Genomic DNA, 20,556 nt, shown 5'->3' on the forward strand with positions numbered 1-20,556 from the left:
CCCTTTAGGTAGACAACGTAAAATTTCGAAATGTAAAATCGGTCTACTCGAGGTCTCATTATTTAGACTAATCAAAAGGGGAGATTAAATTCCTCATAAATTTATGTAAAAGTTATCATAATTCCCCTTAACACGATTAACGTTACACGTAATGTGTAAGCAATAAAACCAATGACTTTAAATGACGGTGTGCTGTTATTTATCCTCGATTATTTTGGTCCATTTAGAGTGACCGTCACAAATATAAAACAAACAAAACGTGGAACTATTTTGACTTATGTGAGTCTATAAATGGTTCTTTCCATGAACGAAGACAAGGCTTATCAATTGCCTGTATGTAAATAACTGAAATAGTCAGGGGCGTACCTGGATGATTTTGAACTGTACGCCAGATATGAGCAGCATAGCTACGAACCAACGCTGCAAATGTGGGGCCTTAGGCTTTCGATCCTATCCTAAGCGTTTTTGCGAATTTTGTTGATTGTATATGTATTTTGTAAACCATTTCGCTAAAAAAATATGTTTAAACCAATGTGGGGTAGGTGAGGGAGGTGGTCTCTGTCTCCCGGCGGATTGGGTTTTTGGGGCCTCCCCTTGAAAATGTTGAAAAATGTTTGACAAGAGAATATTCCAGCGTTAATTTTTTTCGTTCGTCACATTTGTACCACAAAGATAATCATTTAAATTCATAGTTTACCACACCGCGCATGCTTACTGGCAGGGGTCGTGACAGTGTCTAAAATTGCAACTGCAGCAGTCCCGGATACTTTGAGGAATATAACCATTTTTCGTATAGAGTCCTGTGTAACTTTATCCTGGAAAGTGTGTGCTTAAATAGCTCGATCGCTCTGGCACGATATTTGGCCCGTACTAGTATTCATTAATAATTTTAAGATTTTAAAATGTTTAATATCTATTTCGCAGCGTTTTCCTTGAATTACTTCGATATAATGATAAATAACAAAAGGAATTATGCCAGACTTAATATGTTGAAAAGTCAGAGTTCTGTGAATTGCTCTATACAATACACTCCAGGACACAACAAAAATCAACAGTAACAGTAGATATATAGTTATGTTTCAAAATATTTGCGTCACTGAAACACTGTGTCATTCTATGATATATTTTATTGTGCAACTGCCAAGACCCGCACAGGCATATTGTGTATCGCCAAACGGACCTAACAATGTGTCTGTTAGGGTAACTGCATCTAAACTCTTACCTAATCCCAACTGCTACACGTGTGAACAAATCGCATATTCGAACCGTGCACAAAGCTGTTATTATCATTAATTATTATTTAATATCCTCTACAATGTAAAGATTGCATACTTATTAGGCAAGAATGGAACGGTAACGCACACATTAAGGATGTAATAGTTTTTTGTTGTTATCGTTTTTGAAATTTTCGTCAATGTTTAATTTAATGCATGACTTCTGCATCCGAATTTTGACAGGTTTTTGATAAATGTATCTACCCACACATTGCAAATATTTTAAGTTTTCTCACGCGAAACGTAACTTTTTTTCTAGTTACTGTCAACAACATCTTATATTTGCAAACGCAAATTCAAACTGCGTAAATTGCTAAATTGTATTTCGATATTTAGATTTAGAAAGAGATAGATAGATTTAATTGCAACCATTAAAACAATCTTCAATATCACGCCAATAGTGTTATATTTAGCGTAACTTTTTCTCAACATCGGCTGATAATTTTTGTTCTGCTGCTGCTCTCTTGGTTTATCAATAAAACACATGTCATTTGAAATTTGAAGTAAGACGGGTGTCCTGTTTTTAAGCTAACAAATTTTCCGATATGGCCAAATTGAGTACATCGCGGTTTAGTGGACATACATAGTATTTTGTTGGTATGTTTGTAGAAACGAGCGCTCGGTCGTTGCCGTAGAAACTTGCATGCACAATAGATTTGTTGGGTATAACGACGCACCGACACAAATTTAGGTCATATGCGAACTTTCTAGCTTTGACAGTGGAGGAAGACCCCAGGTGCCCCTCCGTGCATTATTTCATCACGGGCGGCCATCTAGGTGGAACCACCGGCCTTCCGTAAGCCAGCTGGATGGCTTCCTCATGAATCTCCTTTTTTGACACAGTATCGCAAAATGATTCCCCTGAATTTATGCTCTAAATCTAATACATCCAATTAGTGTACATGTATATTAAATATAAATCATTGGCTAGGCTTTTTGTACTAGTTATAAATATTTATACTTTGTTTAGCTAAACATGCATTTTGTCTTATTTTTAACCTGTTGCATAGTACTGTAATTGCATGTTTACGTAAACTAAACGTAAACGTAGAAATAGTTCATATTTTCAAATGTAAAATTCGGATCTATAGTGCACCTTTGAGATATGGTATGTAGCTTGTATCCGCTCGTATCTTTGTATGTTCGAAACCCCGCAAGAGGTGTCTATTTTTTAATACGATTAAGCCATCAAGCTGGCTTTGTGAACAATTAATGGCTTTATCCATGTACCAGTTCATGGCTAAAGTTATGTCCAAAGAAGGCAACCAGGGTCTTCCTCCCAACATTGAACACTGTTAAAAGCTGGATAGTTCTTTTGAGACACAAACACGAACTTGTAAAATATTGCAAGTTTACTTTAATTGATCATCTTATATTAAACTTTCTAAACATTTCAGTGTTTACCTGCATATTTTCCATGGCATTAATATACGTGCTTCACTTGCATTGTTCGAATGTTTCTACTTAATTTGCCACTTGTGCATTTTGGTTCTTGTGAGACATTTCTATGCGTAATTTCTTCTACAGAAAACTTTAACCAAGGAATGCCCAATATACACATATCCGTTCGTTTTGTCATCGCTGTCAGTTTGTGTACTCGTGTGTGCATGTGTGCGTGAGTGTTTCTATTTATGGCAGGTCTATTTGGCAGTCTGTGTCTCTGGCTGTGTTTGCTGTGCTCTATGATTCCATGAAATTTACACTTACCATTAACGTTGTTTCTATATTCACGATTATTAAAAAAACACAAATCAGTTTAATATTTCAAAAACGAATTTGATAATCTCATTAACAAGATATTATTCAAATGAAGAACTTTAAATAGCCACCTAACCTCATTAGGCTTTTAATTTTATTGCATTTTTAGCATTTTAAGTCTTTTCATTTTCACGGTGCCGAATTTGAATTGTACGCACAGGCGTATAGGCGTATGCCATACGCCCAGGTACGCCCCTGATTTCAAATAAATAGTAGATAAATTCACATACGCGTAAACCCCACCAATAAAATAAAAATAAAATAAAACTAGATCTAAAATGGAGTTAGATTTGCGATAGTTAAGCTACAGAAGACTCTGCAAAAGTTTGAATATCAAATAAATCAGTGTTTATGGATCTACAAGTGCAATCTGACTAAAGTACATCTCCTATTACGCTACGCATAGGATCTGACAACGAGCTATTCATGGCCTCGTTCTGACAACCCTTCCGCTAGCCAATCAAAAGCTACCTTACAATATCCTGCAAGCTTTAAAAGCCGTGGGTTTTGATATCAACAATTTTTATGTTGAAAGATGTCAGATAGCCGGTTAGCTCAGTCGGTAGGGCACTTGCTTTGTAAATGAGAGGTCCCGGGTTCGAGCCCTGGATTACCTGCAAATTTTTCTTACTCTTTGACATTCGAACAAGTTGTCTGGTTGGTTCAAACAAAAATAGATTTGCGAAAATAAAAATAGCAATATTGGAAATCCAAAATATACAGAAGACGAATGTGAATGGGTCGTTCTCAGATCTTCGTTTAGAAGATCAAGTACTTTAGTCAGATTGTCTACAAGTGTTACGTAGCTTGAAGATTCAACGAGATACCTTTCTATAAAACCTTGTATACCTTGCGTGGTTGGAAATTTTGTCGATAATAATTGTCACAACAAACAAAAAGTGCTGTTTTCATTTGAACGTAGTTGAACTATTCTATATTCTACTTTTAAAACATATCCATTATCACCTTACTGCATTTTACACTGTACGTACGGCAATACTTCAAAGACTGAGTCAGAGCGCGCGCATTGTGTGACGTCAAGATAAAGAAAAAAAGTTTCACGACAAGGTGAATGAATAATTTATTGTGGACGAGGCGGGGATAACCTGTCAGAATTACTCCATAAATAGATCAAGCTTCACAGTTTCTGTGACGTAAACGTGCAACTCTATGGATTTCAATAGGAAGATACTACGTCATCGCGCACCTGCTAAAACGATCGTCCGCGGACACCAAAGGTAAACAAACCCGTCGCTCGGAAAGTAAAATTTGATCTTTATTTATCAACACTGACTTTTTGCAAAATCTCTTTCGGTGCATCGAAGAATTATATGTCCTATAGTGTCCCCGGTGTATATACTTTTCTAACAGTCCTTGTAGTTTTATAGATTACGATGTTTAAAATTATTTTTCTCAAAGATCCAGTGCGTAGACGGACCCATAGATTTGCATGTCTGGCTTAATAGCCGCTTATACAACCGTGCACGAGCTCGAACAATTGTCGTCGGGTCTTCCAAAATGCCCATACACTATCATCAACGTTCAAGTTTGTCCCGTGGTTATGTATTTATGATGTTTTGAGAGAAAATTTAAAAAGATCCATCATGTAAACGGCTGATGAAAAGATCCACTATGTAAACGGGTGATAAAAAATCGATCCACCAAGATGTAAATTAACCTGAACTTCCTCCTTTTCTTTTTTTCTAGTTATGCTGATATTCTTTTAATAAATATTAATTGTATATTTCAGAAAATGTTCGTCTGTGCTCTATGCGCTAAAGAATTATAAAAGCAAGTCTGGCTTAATTAAGCACGAGAAGAGGCATGCGGGCGTTGGCAAGCATAAATGTCTTCATTGTGGTATGCTTGCCTTCTCAAGAAAAGACTTCGAGACGCACATAGCCGGGCACAGCAATGACAGACTATATGTATGCACCAAATGTGGTATGTAATTAAGCAATGGCGATTTCTTTTGTAAATTCTGTTAGTCCATTGCTGATTTAATAGCATCCGAAATATTATGACTGATCATCTTTATAAACATAGGTCATAGTGGCGCATAGTGGCGGCTGATTCGTGGCTATACCACTGAACGACATCTGTCCACAGTAGAAACGCGATGTTGTTAACAGTTTGTACCCCTGATTGTAGTTGTCGGAAATAATCCAAAAATATGTTCCCAAGTCCGACACTAGCAAGGCATTCCAGTACAAATGACATAAGGCGATTCATCTCCTCTATTTCTGTATCTACTATGCTAGGAATATCTGAAACAAGGACAAAATAAATAAAAGCAAATACTCCGGGTGATACCTTTGTTAAACATACACGTATCTAAGTGCACATAAAATTTACGCCATGGGAAATTAGCTCAGGTATTGTATGAAAGCTTTGACGCCAACGTTATTGGTGCTAGATGAAAAACGCAGATTTCTAAAATAACCACGAAAGTTAAGTTGACTAATGTTAAGTCCAAAATTAGGACAATGTCCAGATCATCACTTCAAATGCGTCTAAAAAATGATAAGTCTTCACAGAAACTGGAATTAATGATAATGTCCAAACACTTTTTAAAAATAATTTTGTTGTTAGGAATTGAGATCTGCCATACCGTTAACTAACTGTATAAGCATATAGATCTAGCATAGTGAAGAAGCAAAATTTGGGTATGTTGAAACTTAAGTCATTTTAACTTGTCATACTTAAAAGATTTTGAAGGAATATTTTATTTCTTTTCATTCATATAATAAGTATACTAGATGTGTATATAAAATAAATAATCAAAACTGTAGGTGAAAATAGTGAGATTTTATTTTGAAAGCTAACGAGACCGGGTTTCGGTCACGAGACGTAATGAATTGTGACTGACCTACGTTTATAGGTCTATGACCTATGTTTATAAAGATGATCAGTCATAATATTTCGGATGCTATTAAATCAGCAATGAACTAACAGAATTTACAAAAGAAATCGCCATTGCTTAATTACATACCACATTTGGTGCAAACATATAGTCTGTCATTGCTGTGCCTGGCTATATGCGTCTCGAAGTCTTTTCTGGAGAAGGCATGCATACCTCAATGAAGACATTTATGCTTGCCAACGCCCGCATGCCTCTTCTCGTGCTTAATTAAGCCAGACTTGCTTTTATATTCTTTAGCACATAGAGCACAGACGAACATTTTCTGAAATATACAATTAATATTTATTAAAAGAATACCAGCTTAACTAGAAAAAAGGAAAAGGAGGAAGTTCAGGTTAATTTACATCCTGGTGGATCGATTTTTTATCACCCGTTTACATGGTGGATCTTTTCATCAGCCGTTTACATGATGGATCTTTTTAAATTTTCTCTCAAAACATCCTAAATACATAACCACGGGACAAACTTGAACGTTGATGATAGTGTATGGGCATTTTGGAAGACCCGACGACAATTGATCGAGCTCGTGCACGATTGTATAAGCGTCTATTAAGCCAGACATGCAAATCTATGGGTCCGTCTACGCAGTGGATCTTTGAGAAAAAAAATTAAACATCGTAATCTATAAAACTACAAGGACTGTTAGAAAAGTATATACACCGGGGACACTATAGGACATATAGTTCTTCGATGCACCGAAAGAGATTTTGCAAATGTCAGTGTTGATAAATAAAGATCAAATTTTACTTTCCGAGCGACGGGTTTGTTTACCTTTGGTGTCCGCGGACGATCGTTTTAGCAGGTGCGCGATGACGTAGTATCCTCCTATTGGATTTGAAAAAGGTTGAAGGGGCAATTTGATCTGCAAACAGTAGTAGTATGTGCCGTAAAGGACCAAAGCATTGACATACAGCAATGATGCATTCACTGCAGAATCAGATTTTTATGGATATCACAATTACAAGTGTTGTGTAGTTCAATGATTGTTTTACATTAAATCTCCGTTATAAGGTCACTTACTAATTATTATTACGCAACAAAAACTAGTTCTGTATAACTTTAACTACGCCGTGGCCGGAATTTACTATAGACGCAAATATTTTTCCCTCGCCGATAATAATTGTCAAAACAAACACAAAACGCTGTTCCCATTTAGTACTGCAAATCAGCTCAAATTACTTGCATATTTCCAGGGGTAACTGGTCTATGTGTTGCAACAATGACTTTTATATATCAAAATGTTTGTCAGAGTCTGTAGTTTCTAGAACTGCAACTTCTATGGTTCGACCTGGACGCAAAGTCTGAAAAATCCAAGATGGCCGCCAAAACAGAAAATTTTAAGGAATTTTGATACGCATTACTTTCCATTTCAACGGTTGAGTTCAAAAGGCATATACAATCTAATATGGTAGCAGTTATACTACAAATGCAGTATAAATGTACTTTGTTTCTATTTTTGTTGTTTTTAATCTTTTTTTTCACCTAAAATACGCTAAATTTAGCTCAAAATTAAGAGTTGGGGTTAGCATTTTCATGTGTAAGCTTAGCAAGAACGCACACAACTGTTGATTTCAAGCCATAATGTTCGTTCGCAGTATATCTAAATCCTATAAATGATCTACCAGTTTGTTACCATGATGTTGTAGGGCTTTACAGTAGGAGGTGTCGGGAGTGGGGGGGGGGGGGGGGAAATTGCTTTTCAGCTGCACCTTGTATAGCGTTAGTTTTAGCAGTTATCACGTTATATTTCCAAATGAAAAAAAGAAAAAGTATCTGATTTATGAATTTACTCAGTATCATCATAACCAGTAACATAACGTATTTAACTTAACAAATCAAAATCAATATAGTAACAAAAAGAAGTATTTACTAAATTCAAAACACTTCAGTACATATATACAATATTCCTATAACTATCATTCAAGGCAGATATAGTGCTAAAATACATAGAAATAGCTTATCAATAGCAGATGATAAACACTAACAATAGTCAATATATCTTTTTACATAAATATTGTGTATCATGAAATGTATCTTAATGCATTCTTATTTTCACGTAAGACAGCTACTATATTTCATATAATCTTTAGAAAGTGTACACATGTATACATTTTAAAGAAATAATTATTGTTATATACAATGTAAAGTCCAACACTTTATGTAATCACCCGAATTTTTACCTATTGAGTTTTTGTTAGTAAAGTTCATGTCAGTAGTGTACGATTTACAACAAATGCAGACAATGTATAAAAGCAAAATGAATCGTATACCGAAAAGAATCATGTCAATACTAAATAAGTATTTCAGTCAGTTTTTCAAAATTCTTAATACATACTGATCCAATATTTTTACGAATGTAAATGTTTTGTAATAGTTGTTGTTTTTTTTTTTTTTGTATAAACATTGGCGTAACAACAGGAACGGTTCTTTCGGTGTGACTGCATGCGCAATCTGACGTCATTTACAAAAAAAAAACAAAAACAAAAAACATGAACAAAATGATGTTGTTAGAAAAATTCTTTCAAAACTAGACACCAGAATATCTAAAAGAGCAATAAATTAAGCTAACACTAAATTTCTCATGGTAACGATTAAAATGGAATCGAAGCAACTGCATGCTTTTTTTCTGAAATAAGTGATATATTAGATAAAAAGCAAGAACTGTAATTTTATCGCAATGTGAATTACAACTGAATATTGGTGGGCTTTTTGGCTGTTCTATTTAGATATCGAAAGGCTCGATATCCTGGCATGTATTTTTATTTTCTGATATTCATGGCATAGCAATTAACTTATTTTTGTAGCAAGCTAAGAAATGAATGCTAATTTTTGAGCGTTTATACGGGTAAAAACCACATTTGGACGTTTTGCAAATCATCTACGAATCGCTAGTGCAATTCATGCATTTGCATAGGTCCTAATGTGTTTTTTACCGGTATAAACGCACACAAGTAGCATTTAGTTATTAAATAAATGCCAGTACATTCCACTATGTATTGTTTTGTTGATTCAATTTTATATTGCGTAAAACATCGTGCCTGTTTTCAGGCATACACAGTTTTTATTAATTGTAATTATTACTTTTTATTCATCATCTGAATTGTCATTGTCCACGACAAAGACCGATGCAAGTGTATACATGTTCATGCACAACATGTCCCCCGAGTTAATGTTGCCGGTGCAACAACATGCCACTGTGCATGGCTGTTTGTTTTGAAAGCACATGCATGTTTCGCTGCATATTTCACAACTACAGACGAGGTCATTCAACAGTTCTGGCGCAGCTGCTGCCTGATTCATCATTTTAGGCTTTATCCCGTTTTCGTCTACTTCGTATCCAAATTCTGTAAGTGGTGGAAGATGATGCTGTGCTGTAGTGGCGTGACGCCATATCCACAACTGGATCTCACATCGCTGCAGGTGAAGACAGAGACTGTCAGCTGTTGGAAGAATGTTCCTTGGGTAAACAGAACTCTGGGCTTTGACGCACCTTAACTGATGCAGGGTTTGCGTATCGTTGCCGCCATACAGACTGATAACAAACTTAGTGCACGCAGTCCGCTGGAGATCAGTAAGCAGTAGTTCTTCACCAATGTGGCAGAGTGATTGGTACAGTGACGCTCTCTCTGTCATCATTTTAAATGCTCTTCGCTTACCCTTTCCGAAGAATCCGCTTGTAGTGTCACATCCTGTGATGCAGTATACTGGTAGCAGGATATTTAATTGTTCCTCAGTCTGTTTGTCGATCAACTGGTGAATTGGAAAGAATCGTCTACCATCCGTGTGCACGGTTACTCTTCCTGTTGACATAAATACGTGTGCAGCGCCAATATAACGGTAATGATATAGCAAGAGTACAAGTACATCCGTGTCTGGAGAGTGAACTACTAAACAAGTTGATCCCCTATTCGCCTCGTACTTGGCGTGAAGTATCATGACCGTGTCTGCTTCTTCTTGGTAAGTGTCAAGTTCCAGCTGATTAGAACACTTGTCTGTGGTGACTGTAACGCAATTTTTACTTTTCCCACCATTTAGCACAAGTTTTTCCTGTTGTTTTAATTCACTGCACGCATGCTCTGCCATGTATCCAATATAGAAATGTACAAGTATCTCCTTATTTTCCCCGCTGCGAAAAAACATCTTCCAGTCCTTTGGTACTTTCAGCTCACCTCGGACATCGATAATTTTACAGCTACTTATGCTACTGTCTCCTCTACCTTTTCGTGTCTCTGTTTTCAAACTATTTGGCAAAATATCACGAGCTTTATTGATTATGTACGACTGGAACTTAGCTGCCATGTCAGCGAATGTTTCCTGCTCACTAAGAACAGGTAGTATCTGAACGATAGCCATGCCATCGAATATGACCACTTCTGGGTTCTCCGTCATTTCCAGTTTGTTTGGCAACAGTTCCTCCAACTTTGTCATGAAGTCCGACTTCTTTGTTTTGATCATGTGTCCTTCATCACTGAACATACTTAACGGTACCGTTGTATTTTCAAATGCAAATACACGTTCAGATGGCACTTTTTTATATGCATTTATAGCCAATAACCGTTGAAACATTGTTGCCCCATTAAGTACTTCTGCCTTTGGTTTCCTCGGTGTTTTTTCCTTTAAGTCTGACATTGTTTTCACATTACTTCTTTGCATTGGGCTAAATATGTTTTTCTCAGGAGGATCTGAACCATCACTTTTTGCGATAAGTCGTTCAGATACAAACGATTCAGACATCTTATAGCCTCTCTCTAGACATTGTGTCATCGACTGTTGAACGTCCTCTGTAGCATGAACCCCTGTGGCAAAATTCACAAGCTTTTCAGGTGAGGCGTTAAGATCAAATGGGTCTATGTAATTGTTTTCAAACAGGTTTGCCATTTTCGCTACAGTTTTCTCATAGTTTTCTCGTTTTGCTTTTGTGTCACTGTGGTGTTTGGTGTTTCCATCATCATTTCTGTTGTCTATGCTTTCATGAAATGACATGGAATATCGAGATGCTAGAGGTCGTGCCAGAAACCAACGGGCAAGTGCATTTTCTTTCAGTGTCAGGCCGATGATTCCACCTGAGCCCTTTAGTGCCTTATTTTGAGTTACCTCAAGGGTGTAGTCTAACCACACATTGTTAAATTTGCCAGATGCCAGTTTAGCTATAAACAACCCTTCAAGAAACCCTTCTTTCACTTCTGTCGGTAGTCTGTTCATAGTGATATACTGAATTGCCATATACTTAGCATAAGTTGTGCGATTCGACGCAAACAATAAAGGCACGAGCTGTAGTTTAGCGTATTGGTGCACTGTCCAGTTTGGAGACCTTGTAGATTTCAGGAAAAGTTTCATAGGTGTTGATACTCTTGACAAGTAATCGTACCATACCCGGAACGTTGGTGATACTTTCCGTCCCTCTTCTCGGAACTCGTCGAGCAGTGGAAGCACATGAATCGCGATGGCTTCGCAGTAGCTCTCTATTTCGGAGGTGGATACAAATCCTCATTCATGCATCTGAGTCTTGACAACATTGATGTGACATATTGGTGGACATCTTTGTTGTTGTTCATGCACAAGTTCTGAAAGTTGATCAATAAGCGGCTGTATAAAACCTCGTCAATCAACTTGAAGGCTGCCAATGCACGGTCAAAATCCTTGCCTGTCAGTATATTGGCCGCTGTAGCTGAGGCATATGTTCCAGCATCAGTTAGAAGATTCTTCAAACCTGCTTCTCCATATAAAAAGCCAACTCCGGCGAAGACAGACATGAGAAGATGCATCCCACCTTCGACAGGGATAACACCTTTCAGAGAATCGTCTTGACTCCATACGATTTCAAGAGCTTTTGTTAACAGGCCCATGTCAAAAACGACAGGAATATGACTTTGGCCTAATTCATGCATGACCTCTTTCGCCCGTAGAAGTGTTGTGTACACTGTGCTGTAGTTTGTAGGTTTGGCCATGATGATTGGGTTGTAGGAAATGGTAGAGACTTGTTGCTGGTCTTGACTGACTGAATTAGCAGAAAATATGCTCCAATTTGGAACTTTATTATCTTCAGCTAAGTCGTCACAAAAGGCAGAACACCGTCCCAGTGAGTACAGCAATTCAGTTAGTCCAGCTTTCTTGACAGTACTTGGTTCTGATGGATTTATCTCGTCTAGTGTGACAGGGCTTTCGAAGACAGGAGTTGGCCTTTGACTCGGCTTCTTGTAAGGTGTGATGCTACATAGACTACCACTAGGTAGGGACTTTCTGTCAAATGTTCTGCTGGTTGACTTTTCTAGTCGTGGACTTGGTATGCTTTCAACATTGGTACTAGTTACAAGAATGCTGGTCATAGCATGTGTTGTTCTTTTCCCATCCACCGTTCTCTCGTTATGGTCCCAGTTATCTGCCACTGCAACAACAAGTTTCCCTCCTCTCTGTTTAGAAATAATGTTATCTGGCACAATTCCTCCAGATGGAGTGACCTTTTGTGAGTCAATGGCTTTCTGGGCTGCTGATGTTAGAAACATTCGGGATCTGGATATGTTATTGTGTAACCAAGTGCAGACATGTCTTCAATTATATGGCGACTGTTAAATTCTTGGTAAAGATGGACACCTTATCCAAGATGCTTTGGCGATGGCGTGGATGTAACTAGAGTCATTATGTCACTGGAAATTGCTAAACATTTTCTTTTTGTGGTTTCTGATGCAGCATTGAAACATTTTTTGTCTGACAGCCAACATATAGCTTTATAAAGCAAGGGCTCGCAAAAATCTACTTGGGCAGACAAGTTCATCTCATCAGGTGAATAGTATTCAGCACTGTAGTTATCAAGTCTGGAATGATGGTCGATTATTCTTTTTCGTAATATTCCAATCGCTTTATGCACGAGTGTTTCGTCTGAGTCTGGCTCTGTTTCAGTGATGTTATATGAGCATTCAGTATTTTCTTCAATAGCTTGTTCCAACTGTTTCGCTTCTCTAATGGCATCATTTATTGATTTAGTACACGAACACACTAGATCAGATTGATTTTCCAGGATTGTGAATAAAGGCTATCTCAGGCCATATATCACTAAGAAGCTTCTTTAAATAAGAATTCTTATAACTATGTGGAGTTTCACATCCCTCGTCTGTGGCTAATTGAATGAAACGTTCTTTTAACGTAGACAAGTAATACACCTTATTTTGGACTACAATAGACTGCTTATACTCTTGTTTCAGTTTCTCTGCTGCCCGTTTGTACACCTTATTATATTTGTCAGATGCACTAGGTAAATTTTTGGGTGGAGTACGACCATCAGTTCGTGCATAACTCAGGTACGTTGCAAGACAGCCTTTTCTCCTATGATAACGTGCTCCAGCTGCAACTAGATCACCATTTGCAACACTACTTAAACGATTAATAATTGTTGCGTCATTTATCTCAAGAGCTGTTTTTAATACTTTGTGATATATAGTGTTATGGTCAGTAGAAATAGAACTTTCTACATAAGACCAACTTCGCGTTTAGCCTTTTGATGAAGATTTACAGTTAGGGTCACATGTACAAGAACAAATAAAGCATTGTTTTGTCCAGTCAAAATTATCACTACTGGATCTTGTTTTCAATGGTGTTTCATTGTTTTCCTTGTTTGTCATATTCAAAATCCAGCATAAATCGAGCCAGCGGGTCTGAAATGAAATAGTATTGATTTGGGTTTTATGTACATTGTACTTGTGTGGATAATCCAGAAGTTTGTGAATAATATAAAAAATCTTCATTTTGAAATATCAGGAAACGCTAATAAAATCTGTAAACAGATCCTTTGAAAGCAAAGAATGCAACCAAGAAGAATAATAGCAGACTCGGTTTGATTAATTTTGTTCATGAGAACATGTTTACACAAGAACATGTTTACTTTACGTATTAGGAATTATAGTAGGCTGAATTTAAAAATATTTTTGTTTCCGGGTAGGTAGTTAGTTAGGTAGGAAGGTACATTTCTGTCATGTACACTGTAGTAATTTACACAGAGAAACAAAGTTAATATCGATATTTCACATTTGTTTGTATAGGCCAACATAAAGTTTTCTTTGTCCCCCCTCTCGCAACCAGTAGTGTCATTATAAAGGATTGGTAGTTAGGTGAATTACTTTTATTTGCTTAGCTATACATGTATTAAGGAAACATTTTAATTAAAAAAAAACATTTGCAACATAATGTGTGTACAAAGTCAGTCTTTGGTTCATACCATTAGGCAAACATTTAAACAGGCTTGGCCTAAGGAATTGAAATATGCTGATGCCAAATCAAGTGACATAAACTGTTCATTTATGCTTGATAAAATTCAAGATCTCGCACCAAATTATAATTGTTATTACATGTATATAGCTATCCGTTCCTGCTCTCTTCTGGGCAAGTGGATTGAACTGCTACTAAGGTCGTGACATCAGCTCCAGTCTGTTGACAAAAAACCCAACATATTTGTGTCAGTTATGTATCAAATGAAAGATGCAACTTTTTACAATATTCTCTGGCCAGTCTTTGAGTCTAATTAGTGAACTACAGGACATATCTGGCAGACGTACATTCCTTTTTCCAATAATGTTTGCATAACACAAATACAACAGATGAAAAAAGATGTAAAAATAAGTATTTAAAGTACTACTTTGAGAGAATATACCTTTATGAACAGGCAAGTAAGTTTCTTCATCTTTGTCTCCTGTCTTGACTGGTAGGTCCAGTAAATGTACATCAACAGTTCTGCAATAATAGTTTGTGCTATTTTTACACAATATCTTCATTCATTTATTTTATTTTCCTAGCAGTATTAAAATGCTATCTTTAAAATCACTCTGCGCTGATATTCATTTGCTTACTTAGGTTTCTGCTGTAATGCATTCTCTTCTAAAATTTTATTTTCATGTTACTGCAAAATTAATTCAAAATTATATATCTGAAGTAATGTACAAAATAGTGTATACGCTATATACCTTCAAATCTAAAATTTGTTGGATGTTAAGAATCATCATGTACAACTTGGTAAGTGACTGGTTCTTAGTGTGGCTTTCAAAACTGTTGATCACAACAGATCCACTTATTCTACTCAGAGTGACATATCTTGAAAATGTTGCACGATTCTCTGAAAACAAAGTTAAAAGCCATCTAGAGTAAATACCTGATTTATTGAGTATTTAAAACAAACATCCTTAAAAGGGCATATACCCGGTTTCTAGTTCACATCCGATTACTACTCAACTTTGCTTGGAAAATGATCATGGGGGTATGGAAAATAAGCAAAAATGAGTTTAAATATATAAATATCCCCGCAGGCCTGACTATTTTCTTAAATTTAACATTGGTAAGTTTTTTTATATAAATTAAACAGCCCTAGTTGTATTAAATTCATAAATTGCAAAAAGTGTACTTTTGTTTACATACCAGTGGCTAAATTATTAGCAAAGTAATCTTCTGGAGACACTAAATAAGTGACAAAACATTAAGAAAAACACTTTCTTGATTTTATTAAAATATACCTACCATAACAATTACTTTTCCTCAGTAGTGGTAACAGTTTAAAGAGTATAAACTTCAGTAACCTTCAAGACTTGCAGACAACTTTTCATGGCTGAATTACATTAAAGGGGAGTAACTGTGCAAATGCTAAATCTACACATCTGATTACCAGTAGTAGATTAGTCTATTACCAAACAAGTAAATTTTTTAACTTAACGTGATACTAATGTAAGAAGTTACAATTTGAAAAAGCAACACATTGTTGTAAATGAAATTCACTTTTTGTAAAATATTATGATCATTTTATGCTTGATGTAACCTTTTATAAAAACAAACTTACCTTCAATTCAGTCATCTTTTAATATTAGTCTCAATATTGGATACTCCTTGCACAAACTGTACCTTGCTGTCATAAAATATTTATATAGATCTATCTATTGTAAGAGTCACCAAGATAAAATGGACACCGGTATAATTGAAAATAACGTAATATGAGGTTCAGCTGGAAGGCAATTAATTTCCCCCACCCACTTCGTATGCATATAATGCATCATGAAATTCCATTAAATGTCAATAGCTATGCATGTACATAAATGTCCATACATTGTACATTACTTTCAAATGAAAATAACATATGTTTGCCTGTTCTTTTTAAATACAAACATGAAAATGCTAACCCCAACCCCTATTTTCAAGCTTAATTTAGCATATTTTATGTGAAAAAAGTAATAAAAACGAAAAAAAAATAAAAAGAAAGTACACTTGTATCGCATGAGTAATATCAATTCTTACTTATAAGGTGATGTATATATTTTAAAACTCAAAATAGGCAAGAGAAATTAGCTTATATGAATATTCTCTAAATGATTTGTTTTGGCGGCCATCTTGGATTTCTCAACTTTTGCATCCTGGTCAAACCAAAGGAATAGTAGTTCCAGAAACTACAGACTCTGGCAAACATTTTTGTATATAAAACTTTCTGTTGCAACACGTAGACCAGTTCGGTGTTCCAAACCTCTATAGATTTGCAGCACTAATTTGGGCGTTGTTGAAATAGGAGTATTTTACTTTTTAAACAACGTATCCATTACAATCAATTAAGATACTGGGCCTATATTTAGACATGTTGAAGAGTCGTGTACACGACGCATTCAATACGGTAGAAAGCTAGCGGATGGGGCGGGGTTAACCTGTCAGGATTACTCTTAGAATAGCTTCCGCTTCGTCGCTTTTGTGACGTAAACGTATAACTCTATCAACTTCAAAAAGTGTGAAAGGGCAATTTGATCTGCAAACAGTAGTAACTGTGTGCCAAAACCTTTCAAGAAATTATAAAGCGTCGTTTTTCCAATTTTGTGAAGATCATGCTAGCTACTAGTATACTTCCTGTTATAATGGCTAAATGATTTTTGTTCAAGCTTCTTTCTGCAATTGTCTTCTATCTGTTGGAAGTTACAAAGCATTCGGCGTGTTGTTTATAGAAATCCAGACCAAGTACGGATCAAGTTCGTCCATGACATCTTTGATTGCCAGTTGTTTGAATGGCACATACAGTGCCACTGGTAAGAGAGATATTTATGTAGATAACTTTATTTTACAAACACCGCTGTTTCATTTTAGACTGACAGCATATAATGACGGATGTCTGCAAACTGCATTTTGGTACATGTTCAAATATTAAGTTCTGCTCAACTTTGGGCCAGAGGGCGTGAACTGTAGCAAACATTTCCACTACAGTCCATGGACAGGGTTAATAAAATGTTTTTCATTATTGTTTTGTTAAGCGACCTGTGGAGTTTCCACATTACATAATGATTAAGGCATATTAGTGACGCAAATAATAATCCTTCATAGTATTTATCCATGCATCTGTATGACACAAATTAAAATAAACAATGAATTAACTGCACGGTGAAAAACTTGCTGATAAGTCATTTCAATTAAATGTCAATTTGCAGGGTAAATATTGAAAATATTTTTTGTTTTTATACATGAAGTGTGGTATGTTACATATAACGTTATTTCTAAAGTTCTGCTTAAAATAATGGATCTGAATTTATTTTATTAGATTAGATTGTTTTGCATATTTCAAAGTTTTAGGTACTACCTCTACATAATGGTGTTGTTATTTCTGCTAGAACAGAAAAAACATGTTCATTCCTGATATATATCCCAGAAATCCGACTGAAGAGCATCCCTATGAGTTACCGGAATACAACATGTTTTTATCAACTCATGATTGAAATTGGAGGTGCTTAAAATTTTACTACCTACTAACCAAATCTTATACTAAAAAACAAAGACAAATATCAAATTGGGAATGCCACGCACCAAAAACGCAGCCTCCTCACAACGAAACCCACAGCACGCAGACGCCTGCACCACACACACACACACACAGCCAACACATTAGGACAAAACGAACAAACAAAGGAACACACACACACACACACACAGCCAACACATAGGACAAAACGAACAAACAAAGGAACACAGTGGGGCACCGCCTTGGAACGGTCAGTGGCAAAAACAAACCTGCTAAATATCTTCTGTCACTGTTTACAAATGTGTTTTTATATAACAAGAGCTTATGCTCATTGACTTAATATCTTTTATTATTTCTTCCAGCATTAATTGTCACAACAGTTGGCTTACGATATTTCAGCAGTAGACAGTTCATTGTTTTAGGCGGTCTGATTATGTCCACAGCACATATTCTGTCCGCATTCGCACCAACAGTAGAAATACTGATCCTGCTTCTTGGTTGTGTGAGTGGTAAGCTCTTTGGAAACTTTTCTTACAAAGCACTTCATTGTTAGACATTTTTGAGTAAAATAAATAGTTCACTCACTCACTTTTGCCACATTGCACCTGTATTTTCATCACTGGTAACTCTTGGTAACAATTTATGCCATTGATGGACAAGCGGTAAGTATGGATACCAGCATCGGTTAAAATTATGCCGACAACCTGAAGTGCGGGTGTTTTACTATTGCAGCATACATATTCCTTAAAACTGACCTTCACAAAATATAAACTACTATTATTTCTTTTGTATTAGTAGCTGCTATCTATGAATGTGATGGACTTTTGTCCTTGTTTTATTTTTTTGCATTCACGAAATTAGAAAATATCTGTAGTATATATGTTTAAAATATCTGCGTTGTTATTACGAACCTATGGTAGCGGTTGTCACCAACGGCTCCAAAAGCAGAAATAACAACTGGCTGTCAATATTGGTACCAATGGTAATTTTCGTCCATGCTTATAGACTGTAGCTTCCACAGGTCAGAGAGGATTTTGGAACAGGGAATTGTACATTTTTGTATATTCTTATATATACTAGAAGTAAGTATGTATTTCAGCCTTTAGAAGAACTGGAGACCGACCATGTTTTTAATTTTTGCAGGCTCCTCTTTAGAAAAACATTCACTAGCTGATTTCTTTAAACAAACACACTGATTAATTTAACTACACAGACTTGATTACAATCCATTATCATTATCTAACAAGTGATGATATTTCAAAGCTTTTCTTTCAGGTATAGCTCATGGAATGATTACTGCGCCAACAATTGCACTCATAAGTCAATATTTTGAAAAGTACCGAAGCCTCGCCAACTGCATTTCTGCCACAGGTGCTAGTGTTGGTTCTCTCATTTTCTCGGTTCTTATTCCTCATTGGATCGATGAATATGCATTTTCTGGTACTGTCTTGCTGTTAGGCGGTGTAATGTTACATATGACCGTCTCAGGGCTGTTGATGCGACCAACAACATTTTATACAAAAGATAAGGATCCTAATACGGATGAAACGCAAAATGATGACAAAAACTTTTGTGATATCGATGAACAGAAAACAAATGGGTCACTAAAAAGTAAAAGACACACAGACAAAATAAACAAAGTTCGTACAGCGAGTGAAACGAGAAACGTTGGTCACTTAGAGCTGCAAAATGAACACAATATTAAAGGAACTACTTCACCTTTAATTGACGCAAAGTTTTCTCCTGTCTCGTTACGTATCACTGCAGCTCGGAACCCGAGGAAACGTACAATATCCGAGCTCAGTAAAACGAGTCTTGCACATACAATGGGTAGTGCAGTTTCAGCTCTGAACAAATCTAGTATTGGGAGGTACGCAAGCACAGAACTTTCTTTTTCTTCTATGTTAGATCTGAGTTCAAAAACGCAAGAACATGACGAAAAACAGTCTGAAAACAAACAAACATGTGCATGTTTTAAAAGGGTCTTTTTCAAATTTGGCTCAGTTATTGACTGTGGGCCGATGAAAAGGATTCCGTTTCTATTCTTTATTCCCTGTGGATGTTTCATCATAATGGTTGCATCCATTGGGCTTTATCTACCAGCGTATGCCAAAGACTTAGGAATATCTTCCAAAAAGTGTGGACTTCTTATAACCATTGTAAGTGTCACTGATATGTGTGCAGCGATTTTCTGGGGTGTGTTTGCAGATAAACAGTACATACGAAGAAACAAAATCCTATCATTTGCAATTGTGACGATGGGATTTGCAACTTGTTTTACTCCACTGTTAAAAACGTATACTGTATTTGTGATATACAGTGTGATTTATGGAATATTTGGCCGTGTTTACTTCAGTCTATACCCAGTGATTCTGGTCGACTTTATAGGTCTCGAAAATTTGCGTAGTGCGCTTGGTATTATGGGTCTTGCACAGACAGCCATATCTGCGGCTTTGCAGCCTGTTATAGGTAAAACATTACCCTTCTCTGTTCTACATGTTATGTCATCTTGATCATTCAAATTTGATACGTAAAGCTGAGATCCTATTATAATGCTATATAGTCATTGTCCTAAGCTCATTTATATGTTTATGATGAGCCCTTGTTATTGTCGAAGTCTTTCACTATTTGCTAACTATTGACGAGGGTGTCAACCTGACACGTTTCCATTCACTAGCTTAGTTTAAGCTCGCAACCTGTTGCACAGAAAGATCACCAGGGTGAGAAGAAAGAGAGAAATTCACTGTATTATCGTGCATATGACGAAGTAATTTAAAAGGTGGCATCCTTAAAAAAATGAACACCTTTTATATCCTTTATTTGAAATTTTACATAACTTATTTTTATTGTTTTATTTTGTA

The 20,556-nt window shown here is 36.2% G+C and overlaps 1 protein-coding gene across 1 annotated transcript in view; it reads left to right on the forward strand.

The window, feature by feature from the left end:
* LOC128558198 (uncharacterized) overlaps positions 1 to 20,208 on the forward strand; it is a 32,507-nt gene extending 12,299 nt beyond the window's left edge. Inside the window, exons 2-4 of the mRNA XM_053547030.1 lie at positions 16,848 to 16,991; positions 18,058 to 18,204; positions 18,971 to 20,208. Coding sequence (XP_053403005.1) covers positions 16,848 to 16,991; positions 18,058 to 18,204; positions 18,971 to 20,208 — 1,529 coding nt within the window. The remainder of the gene's footprint in view (positions 1 to 16,847; positions 16,992 to 18,057; positions 18,205 to 18,970) is intronic.
* The last annotated feature ends 348 nt before the right edge of the window (positions 20,209 to 20,556 follow it).

The sequence above is a fragment of the Mercenaria mercenaria genome, chromosome 7 (assembly GCF_021730395.1).
Source record: "Mercenaria mercenaria strain notata chromosome 7, MADL_Memer_1, whole genome shotgun sequence".
Classification (NCBI taxonomy): Eukaryota; Metazoa; Mollusca; class Bivalvia; order Venerida; family Veneridae; genus Mercenaria; species Mercenaria mercenaria.